The 11,576-nt window shown below is 31.0% G+C and overlaps 1 protein-coding gene across 1 annotated transcript; it reads left to right on the forward strand.

The window, feature by feature from the left end:
• The first annotated feature begins 3,023 nt into the window (after positions 1 to 3,023).
• On the forward strand, positions 3,024 to 10,143 carry LOC123890055 (nucleoside-triphosphatase-like). The gene is made up of 9 exons (XM_045939591.1): positions 3,024 to 3,541; positions 3,628 to 3,756; positions 6,315 to 6,371; positions 6,476 to 6,568; positions 6,882 to 7,087; positions 7,183 to 7,274; positions 8,077 to 8,294; positions 8,715 to 8,904; positions 9,877 to 10,143. The coding sequence occupies exons 1-9, from the start codon at positions 3,263 to 3,265 to the stop codon at positions 10,017 to 10,019; spliced, it is 1,407 nt and encodes a 468-aa protein (XP_045795547.1). The 5' UTR covers positions 3,024 to 3,262; the 3' UTR covers positions 10,020 to 10,143.
• The last annotated feature ends 1,433 nt before the right edge of the window (positions 10,144 to 11,576 follow it).

The following is an 11,576-nucleotide window of genomic DNA, read 5'->3' on the forward strand; positions in this document are numbered from 1 at the left end:
AATGCTAGCTGAATATTCCCTCTTTCATCAACCCAAAAAAAAAAATAAATTTCCTTTTTTAACAAATCAAAAACATATTGAAATATACAAAATAAAATTAAAACATTCATCTTTCTCCTTGTTCCATAGAAACCTCATTGCAGGGGGGCCTAAAAACAAAAAATCTTTGAATTGCAGGGGTAAAAGAAAAATAATAATTGTGTGAGTGGGAAAAAGAAAAAAAATAATTTTACAGGGGGTAAAACAAAAATCACCAACATTGCAGGGGGTAAAGAGCTATTAACCCTTTAATGAATTAATGTTTTAACTTTTGTAAGGGTACAAATGGTAAAACATCATTAATTGTACATTGATTTCTTAAAAGAATTAAAGTTTTGGAAAAAAAAAACTAAAAAGATAAATGAACCAAAGATTTGAGATGAATGGAGTAATTTTACTAGATAATTGACAAGGTCATTTTTGTCAATTTATAAAATTATTTAATTTCTCTCTTCTTTATTTCTCTTTTCTTTCTATTATATCAAACAATACATCAATTCTACTCTATTTCTCACCTATTTCTCTTTTCGCAATTTCTTCTTACGAGTGTAATTGATTATTTTAATATTTTATTGACTTAAATTGTTGTAAATTGACAATTATGCACCTTAATTAATTTTTTTTGACAATATGCACCTTAATTTATTGAAGTGTCAAAAAATGAAAAAAAAACAAAAAAGAATAGATAGGTAAAATCATAGGAATCTTCTTTTAATAAATTTAATAATAAATTTAAAAATTAATAATATGATAAAGAATAATGCTAGCAACACACTCTTTAACAAACACACTCCAACACACTCTCTTTTATTGGTTGAAATTTACATGGGCCCAATAATAAAATGTGGACCCATATAACTTTTATGAGACCCATATAAATTTTAACCAATAGAAAAGAGTGTGTTAGAGTGTGTTTGTTAAAGAGTGTGTTGCTAGCACTTCTCATATGATAAAATACTACTAGTACTTGTAAGATGATAGCTATGAAGCACGAACACCTCAATGATTAGACGTGTGGCGGTGTTCGACATGTATCGGTGTTCGACACTCGTATGACACTTGTATGATACGTGTCGGATAGTTCAGATAGGTGTGCAAAAAAAAAACCATTTTTCCTTTACCCCGAAACTCCTTAGATCGGTGTCCGACACTTATAAGATACACATACAACACGTGTCGGATAAGTGCCCCAAAAACATTTTTTTTTCTTTGTTTCTACTCTCCTTAAACATATTTACAAGGATTAAAGATGTTTCGAAACAATAATGTTGATAAAAAAGGGATTAAAGAGATTACATTAATTATTTTTAGCTTTTCGACATCTAAGGCCAAATGTATTATCATATATATTGTCTTAAAAAAAATTAATGAAAAATTTGCTCAACTTAGATCCACATATATATATATATATATATATATATATATATATATTTTGATTCTTAATTTAAATCTTTTATAAATACATAGAGGTATCAGTGTTCTATAAATTTAACATTAATTATGTTAAAGTGCCCGTATCCGTATCATGTCGAAATATGTGTCGGAGTTCGTGCTTCATATATGACGGTACTACTAGTGGTAACCAAAAGAATGTTGAAGTACACCCACGAGTTTAGCGTGGTGATAGACTGATTGGTGATTGATTGGACATGCCGAAGGGGTTGGAAACTGAAATAATGTTGGTGAACGTTGTAAGAGCACTCACATCTGTCATATCTATTTGATCTTTTAAATGAGTTGTACTTTGATATTTTATAATCGGTTACTTATTGTATAAGTAAATTTGTCTTTTTTATATATATTAATAAAGTGAATATATAGTTTGTTAATATCTTGATAATCTCATTATTTGTCATGAAGCACCAATGATACACAAACACTGTTTCGAAGTTGTTGATCGAATTTTAAAAGAAATTCTCAAGTCTCCTGGTATGAAAAATAAACACATTCCCTTCGGTGGAAAAATTCTTGTTTTTTTGACGTAGATTTCAGACAAATTATACCAGTAATATCCAAAGGTACAAGACCATAAGTTGTTCATGCTACTATCAATTCTTCGGTTCTTTTGAATTTTTGTGAAGTTTTAACATTGAGTAAAAACATGAGGCTTCTCAGTGGTGCTTCGAGTACAGACGTTGAACAAAAGAGATTGTTTTCTGAATGAGTTTTGGATGTTGGTGATGGAGAAATTGGAGATAGCAACGAAAATTATTTAGAATTTAACATTTCATCAGATTTACTGATTCCAAATTCAGGTCATCCACATATTTTACAAAACATGAAAAATTTAACATATTTCCAAAATAGAGTTATACTAGCTCAGGAAAATTTCATAGTCGATACAATAAATTATTATATGTTGGATTTAATTACTGGTGAAGAAAAAAATATTTTAGTTATGATAATCCACTCTCACACAATGTACAGTTAGTGGATGATGTTCACACTCTCAAATTTTTTAACACGATTTCTACATCGGGACTTCCAAATCACAAGTTTGAAACTTAAAGTTGGAGTTTCAGTTGTGCTATTAAGAAATTAAGAAATTTGAATAAAAAATTAGGATTTTGCAATGGAACAAGAGTTATTATTACAAGAATGGGAAAACGTGTTTTTGAAGGCATGGACCAATTATTTGAGCATCAACACTGCATATCCAAAGGCATGGATACTCCGGTAACTTTAACTTTATCATATTATTTGTTGTATGCATTTTGCCGTTGTATGTTATTAACTTGGATGTTGTGAGTTTTGTTCGCGGATTCATCCTTTACGTTTTTAGCGATGTTGATTATGTGATTGTATTTAATGTATTATATCAATTTGAATGAATGAATATCATTTTGTTTTTCTCAAAAGAATAAATAAATTAGTAGTAATAAATCAATAAATTAATTGTAATAAGAATAATTTTATTTGGTAGCATCCACGTGAACCACGTTATTGCCCGCCATTATATCTAATTTTAACTTTAATAAAGGTCTAAGCAAGAGCACACCACCAAAACAATTAATTGGTCCCAAAATATAAGTAAAAGTGAGTCAAAGAAACTTGATGTATTTTGTTAAAGATTTAGACTAAATACATTCACTTTTGTTGACCAATATTTGCTTATATTTTGGGGCCGAGAGAGTATAGTCACTTGCTCATGCTATATATATCATGAAAGTGCTAGTTCAGATTGTCCTCCACCGGTAGCTAATTTATTGTGACTAGTTTCAAAATGAGTTTACTTTGGAAAAACACTAAAATCATGGATTTCATAACACTCATCACATTTCTACTGTTCTTAACCCCTGCACCCTCTTCCTCCCAAAATCTTGGAAACAAAAACAACATAGTACTCACTAATCGAAAGATGATGTTCCTTAAACAAGAAAATCTAACCTCGTACGCTGTCATCTTTGATGCTGGTAGCACTGGAAGCCGTGTTCATGTTTACAATTTTGATCAGAACTTAAATCTTCTTCATATTGGTAACAATATTGAGTTTACTGACAAGGTAATTAGTAACATTCTTTATTAAGTTGAAATTGTTACATTAATTATTCGTTGATAAATTTTTCATTAATGTTGTGTGATGTATAGATCAAACCAGGTTTGAGTGCTTATGCTGAAAATCCCGAAAAAGGAGCAAAATCTCTCATTCCACTTCTAGAAGAAGCAGAGAGTGTGGTCCCTGAGAATCTGCACTCCAAAACACTTCTTAAGCTTGGAGTGAGTTTTTCTAGTTTCTGTATTCCACTATTTTTCACTGGTCATTATTATAAATAAAAAAATATATTATTTAAGTTTATTGATGAAAAATTAATATACTATATTATAGATCAGATTTAATAGTTTTTTAGTGAACTTTAAAAAATATTTTTTGTTTATAACAATGGCCGGAGTGAAAATTAGTTTAATATATGTGTTTTAATTTTGAGTTTTTGAATACCACTCATAATAATCGAATTTATCTGATGAATTATAGAATATATACACGAAAAAGAAGTAATTTTTTTTTATTACATCATGGGCTTTTCAATAGACTCTTTCCTTATATATTCTTTTTTTTTTTGGAGAAAACTCTTTCCTTATACTTAACTTCATAACAACCTGTTTGCTTATAAAAAATTCTTAATTATGAGTGTAACATATCTCTCTTCTCGTTGACACCCATCAATCACGGATCTTGGGTTGTTGTGTGACATCAGCCATGATTTGATAGTCTATAGAGTTTGGTATTTTAAAATTTAGAAAACAAATTAAACTCGATATTATATGAAGTATGATGTTCATTGAAAGGTTTGAATGTGTTTCTTTTATTTCCACACCATTAGTATATGGTATATTAGACTGCCTAATCTAATTTAGAAATCAATTTAATTTGATTTGTGAAGTCTGGTTGTGTTTTTTTAACTGCGTGCAATCATACTAAAGACAATCTGAATCCATCAATTTTTCATTTTCATCACCATGTACAAGTTGTAAGATATAACAATTTTGAAAATAGTTATTAGAATTGGAACATTTACAATTTTTTTTTAAAAAAATGTTGTTTAGAGTGTGTTTGTTTTAGGCAATGAAGCACCGACACCTCTATCATTAGACGTGTCGCGGTATTCGACACGTGTCGATTTCCGACACTCATATGACACTTGTACGACACGTGTCGGATAACTTAGAGCGGTGTCGAAAAAAACTCAATTTTTTCTTTACTTTGACACTTCTTTGATCGGTGTCCGACACCTGTAAGACACTCGTACGACCCGTGTCGGACAAGTGTCCCAATTTATTTATTTTTTTTTTGCTTATGCTCTCCTAAGGCACATATCAGACATATATACAACAGTTAAATATGTGTCGAAACAACAATATTGATCAACGAGACATTAAAGAGATTATATTTTGATTACAATATTTTTAGTTTTTTCTATAGTAGATGAATAAATAAAGGTAAAATACTATAATATCCTGTTTTAAAATTTTTGTTAAGAAATAACTTGCTGAAATTAGATTTACATGTATATATTTTGATTCTCAATTTATATGTTTTATAAATATGTAGCGATGTTGGTGTCATATATTTTTTACATTAGCGGTGTCACGATATCCGTGTCTGTGTCGTGATGTCCGTGTCGGAGTCCGTGCTTCATAGGTTTTAGGAGAGTATGGCAAGAGAGAAAATGCTGAGAGGTATACAAGCAATTTTTCCGTTTGGGACGGCAATGATTTAGAGACGACAGAGATTAATAAATGTGGGGACATGCACCTTTTTCTTTTCTCCTTTTTTTTTTGTTTACAATGAGCTGTGAATCGAACCCAGACCTATAACATACTACCCAAACCCCTCACCACTAGACCAAACCTAGTGACTTACCTTTTTCTTTTCTCCTTGGACATGCGAAGAAATGCATGAAATTGACGTGTTTTTTGGTATATTAATTTTTAACTTAAGGATATTTTTGTCTTTTAAAAAATTAAACATACTTCTCTCTCTTCTATTTCTTTCATTCCAAACAATATCTTAAATCTACTATATTTCTCACATCTTTCTCTCTTCTCATACTCTCTCACATATTTATCTCTTTTCACTTTTTCTCCACAACCTCACACCATTTGAGTGTGTTTTATTTTCTGAAATTTACAATGAGAGTTGGACAAGAAACACGTTTTATTGTCGGAGTTTGGAAAATGACCATTATAAAAAGAGGCAAGTTATCTACACACATTTTGACCGACTAAAATACGACATCTTATTAAAATATAAAAGGAAAAGACTGTGCACGTGAATCGATAAGCATAATATATTATTAAAAAATACAAATCAGTATATTTGTCCGATTTTTGTTCAAAAAATATGTCTATGTAAGATTTCTCTTATAAAAATGGATATTGAAAACAAGGAATGAAGAAAGTACAAATAAATGCATATTATTCAAAACTAGGAATGAAAGGGCCATGAAAGTGACAGCATCAAGAAATACAAATTTGTTTGGAAAGAAATTAAGACATGTGAATGACATCCGGATTGTCTGTTGTTATATCAGGATGTTGTAATAGATCAGGACCATTTGATGTAAATCGTGTGGTTGAGATCATTCACAATAATTTTAAAGATGTATTAATATGAACCATTCAATCTGTAATTGACGGTTGAAATTTTAAACAGCGTAAAAATTATGTTGTTTTTTACTGTAAGAAATTTGAATCCATAATTCGTCATCATCATCGCAGTGAACTTAATCCAAATTCGTATATATATAATATCTACGAATTTTGTATGATTGCAGGCAACAGCGGGTTTAAGGCTTTTGGACGGGGATTCAGCTGATAAGATATTGCAAGGGGTAATTAGATAAGCATCATTCTTATCTAATTGTTCCATGATTTAGCAGCTATATATTACCTTAATTAGTTTTAAATGCCTAAAGCTTTTGTTTTGTTAACTAAGGTAAGGGATTTATTCAACAACAGAAGTACCTTTAAAGTTCAATCTGATGCTGTTTCTATTATAGATGGAACACAAGAAGGTTCTTATATGTGGGTACGTATGACTTTTTAAATTAAAGTTTCCTCAATGATATTGGTTTTTTTTATAATACATAATATTAATTTATATTTTATCAAATTTTATTATTCATTTGATTGTGCAAGTGCAACTATCTCTCTCCTTGTTTAGGCTCGTTCTGCTTAATCCCGTCTAAAAGCGGTGCGGGGCAGGCCTACCTAAGTGTCCGAGTTCAAAATCTAAATCTGTCTCGTTTCTTAACGAGTTGGCGGACCGGTCTACTAAACAATTATTTTTTTATTGATGAAATTAAACTATGCATTAAATTGAAACTTTGTGATTTTTATAGGTGACAGTTAACTATGCATATGGGAATTTAGGAAAAAATTACAAAAATACAGTGGGAGTAATTGACCTTGGAGGTGGATCAGTTCAAATGACATATGCTGTCTCAAAGAAAACAGCACAAAATGCTCCAAAAGTTGCTGATGGAGAGGATCCATATATAAAGAAGCTTGTACTCAAGGGAAAACAATATGACCTCTATGTTCATAGGTTTTTTTTCTTTCTATGTATTTAATTTTTTTAAGGAGGTTTTCTTCTAATTTTTCATATTATATATGATTGTCTAATTAAACTTTTTCTAATAGTTACTTGAGCTTTGGTAAAGAAGCAACTCGAGCACAGGTTTTGAAGTCCACTAATGGATCTGCTAACCCTTGCCTTTTAGCTGGATTTAATGGTAATTAAACATGTTCAAAGCTTTTTCATTTTTCTACATACTAAATATTTATAACCCTAATTCACCAAAAAAAATAAAAAATTATTCCCCTAGTTTCATATATTTTAATTTTAATTTTTGTTCAAAATTAACTATTGACATTTAAGAATTTAGATATTCATTATTTTTTTTCCAACTAGTTGAGAAAGAATTTAGACATTTTTTGACAAAACAAATAAAAAAATTGGACATTTGTACTGCAGTCAAGGACAATATAGTTGACTAGGTCTTATGGTTTTAAGATTTTCTTCATAGTTTCTGACTTTGTACATGTCTTTTGTACTATTTTAACTGATAAAAACTTTGTCACCCTTTTTAGAGTTCCCTAATTTTTTTTTTTGGTCTTGTTCGAGGTAATCTTTCTATTAAAAAAAAGGAAACTATAATCCAACTATATATCAATTTATTACTATTTTTAAGTTTGTGTATACTAAAATCAACACAAATAGGTTTCGAATATAAGAATATTATCGTCCTATATCTCTACGGTACAGTTTTGTCCTGTACTATTTGTCCAGTCCTTGCTGTTTTACGAATCAAACGCACTCTAAGAGTTACTCTTGTACTCATTAGTTTTTTATGCTTTTATTATATTTTCTCTATTTGTATTTCTCTTTTTGTTAACAAAATACACTACATGAATAGTACTTTTGTATATATATTTCAAGTACATATAATATATATATATATATATATATATATATATATTTCTTTTTTATTTTGATGAGCATACAATAACAAGATTTATTTTTCTTCCTCAAAGGGACCTTTACATATACAGGAGAGAAGTATACAGCTTTTGCCTCTCCTTCTGGCGCCAATTTTGATAAATGCAAAAATATAATTCTTAATAAAGTTCTTAAAGTGAATGCTCCATGTCCCTATTCTAATTGCACTTTTGGTGGAATATGGAGTGGTGGAGGAGGAAGTGGACAGAAAAATCTTTTTGCTGCTTCAGCTTTCCATTACTTGACTGAAGATGTAAAATATTACTCTCTTATTTATTTTACATTTGCAATGATTATTATCTTGTTATTTTTTATATTTTTTCAATAAGTCGTTTAGTAGCTAGATTTCATGAATAAAATCATGTGATATTAGCATAATTGTTACGGACTTCGTATTATATACTCTAGCCTTAATTATAAGTAACTTTTCACTTTTTAAATTTATTGGATAACTAATGTATTTGGCTTATAGACTAGATACATTAGTTCTCCGATGAATCTAAAAAATGTAAATTTGCTTATAATTAAGGCCGGAGGGAGTATGCAGAGTTGGAATTGTGTCCTTGGACACTCTGACTCTCCATAATATATGTGATGTTCCTACCAACTGATTTAAACTCACGTGGACTCTTATTATTTATTTCTAATTAATGACATTGTTTTGTTTTTTTAGGTTGGTTTGGTTGATCAAAATGTAGCTAATTCCAAAATTCATCCGGTAGATATAAGAAATGAAGCTAAGAGAGCCTGTGCATTAAACTTTGAGGATGTTAAATCCACTTATCCACTTCTTACGGAGGATAAACGTCCATATGTGTGCTTGGATCTCTTATACCAGCATCTATTGCTTGTTCGTGGATTTGGTAAGTTTTTTTTTTTTTTTTATGGATTTGGTATGTTTTATGCACTATGAAATATATGAAATAAAACTATGAAAAAGATTGAATTCCTAAACAAACAACAACGAGTGTCTAATATAAGTAAGTATACTTTAGATGATAAAAAGACGATAAGATATTTAATATGTTGGGACATGAATTTAAGCTTGCACTATCCATCTTTCCAGCACCTTAGTGTATATAATTTTTTTTTTATTTTCACCATCACTATCCGGCTAGCGCTGACCCGAGCCAATAGTTCGAAGCTCGATTCGATAATTGATTCGTGAACTTGGTTCGTGAACCAAATGAGTCAAACTTGAGTTAAAAATTTAGTTCGTTAAATAAATGAGTTGAACTTGAACTATATATAGTTCGACTCGTTTGGTTCATTAGCGGCTCGATATATATATATATATATATATATATATATATATATATATATATATATATATATATATATATATATATATATATAGAATAGTAATTAGCACGTTCATATGACAGAAAGTATAATAGTAAGTAGCAAGTAGTATAATAATAAGTTTCTATGCCAATTTCAAGAGACCCACATCGAAACTTTTGTGAAAGATAGGGAACAATTTATCTATAAAATGAGCAGTGTGAATCATTATTTCATGTATTCTTGGAATCCAATTAACAAAGCTAATAATTAATAGTTTTACTATCCATTTAATTAAGTGCTTGTTTGAAAAAAAATTACTTTTTTACTTGTAAATAAAAAAAAAAGGAAAAAAATTTCTATCGAGTCGAGTCAAGCTCAGACGAGTTCGACTCAGCCCGATTCTTTTTCAGCCCTAATTCGGCCCACTAAACAGCCTAATAGGGTTCTTCTTCGTAGCACTAGGTGTGTATAAATTTTGTCGCTAATTAACTCTCTTAAATAAATTTTCAAGTGTCAAGTATAATTAATGATTGTCTTGTATTTGTTGGCAGGTTTAAAACAAAAACAAGAGATTACAGTGGGAGGAGGAATTCAATATCAAAATTCTGTTGTGGAAGCTGCATGGCCTCTAGGTACTGCTGTGGAAGCCATATCAGCCTTGCCTAAATTTGAGCGATTAATGTATTTTATTTAGGCTTCTGGCTAGACATGCTAGCTATTTAATTTCAAGTATTTCAATGGTGAAAACCAACCTTATAAAAAATTAAATAAAATGCGACTGGGCGCGTGTGTGTTGCCTTTGCATTCTTTCTGTTTAATGTTGCTTTTGGGATGTGCAGATTTACTGCAGTAGTTTTTTACACAGTTTCGAATTTTAGACATTACAAAAGGTTTCCTATAGAGTACTATAGATGCTTAGGGTGCTAATATTTTCTCTTTGCTTAATCAACCCCCGTACCATGATCTCTTATTGCATTGCTTGTTGCTTTATTTCTCCTTCCCTTGGAAAAATTAAAGTTCGGTGGTGAATTCTTATTTTTGCGAGTCAAAGTTAATCAATAGCTTGATCTCCGAAAATCACCGCGACAGCATGGTATTAGGAATGAGAATGCTGAAGTGATTTTCGCTGCTGCTAAGAGGACTGACATGATTACTGATCCAGTGCTTGCTGAAGTGTTGACCTTGCGTTGGGGAATTAATGTGGTGACTGATTTGCGGCTTAACAATGTTATTTTTGAAATAGATGCTGTGAATGTTGTGGATTGCTACAAAGGGATAAAAAAATATTGCTAGCATAGCTCCTTTTATTGTTGATTGTAATGATTTATTGTCTAAGTTAGATAACTGTTCTATTAAGTATGTTAGCCGTGTTTGTAACGTTGCTGCGCATGAGCTTGCTCAAGCAGCTAAGACTATGGGTTCTTGTACTTGGTTGGCAAATGACCAATCCTTAGTGGTCTGGTCTGTTTTCTCAGTTGGCTTGTTTGCTTAATATAAAGCTTTCTGAAAATTGCTTTTTAGGCCCCCCTATTTGCTTGAAACCCCCCAAAAATCCCAAAATGCCCTTAAATTGATGTCTCAGTTCAGTTCGGATTTTACAACCCGGATTCAATTTTGCTTCGTATTGTAGGAACCGAAATAGCATCTTCCTGCTAACTAGTTAATGGCTTTCATCTTCCTATCACGCTTTTCCTTTTCATTCACTTTCAAGAAATAGCTTGTTGCTTCCATTTCCATTTTCTCCACCTTTTCCCTTTCATTTTCATTTTGCTTCCTGAAACAGATCCCTTTCATTTTTGCTTCCTGAAACAAAATAGAGTTGCACGCATTTGTCTTCCTGAAGCTACGAATCTCTCTGAAACCTTGCAAACAAAATCAATTCCTTTCATCCTCTATTGGTTGTTGTTCATCACCCTGCTGCAGTTGTCGTCGTTGTTGTTCATCTTCCTTAGATCTGGTTTTTATCTATCGAAAAGGCTTAGATTCGGTTTCTATATCCGAAAACGCTTTGATTCGGTTTGGGTCTACCGAAAACATTTCGAATCGGTTTCTATCTACCGAAAATGCTTTGATTCGGTTTCGGTCTACCGAAAACGCTTCGATTCGGTTCTATCACTTCTGTGCAATACCTGTTTCTGTGTGTGCCAATTCTTTCTCTGCAATGCGGCTTCTGCTGTGCATATTGAATCACCAATGCGCGCGACTTGTTTCGGTGATTAAAAAAAATAATGATGTCGTGTTAATCCTACTA

This window comes from Trifolium pratense, linkage group LG6, assembly GCF_020283565.1.
Source record: "Trifolium pratense cultivar HEN17-A07 linkage group LG6, ARS_RC_1.1, whole genome shotgun sequence".
Classification (NCBI taxonomy): Eukaryota; Viridiplantae; Streptophyta; class Magnoliopsida; order Fabales; family Fabaceae; genus Trifolium; species Trifolium pratense.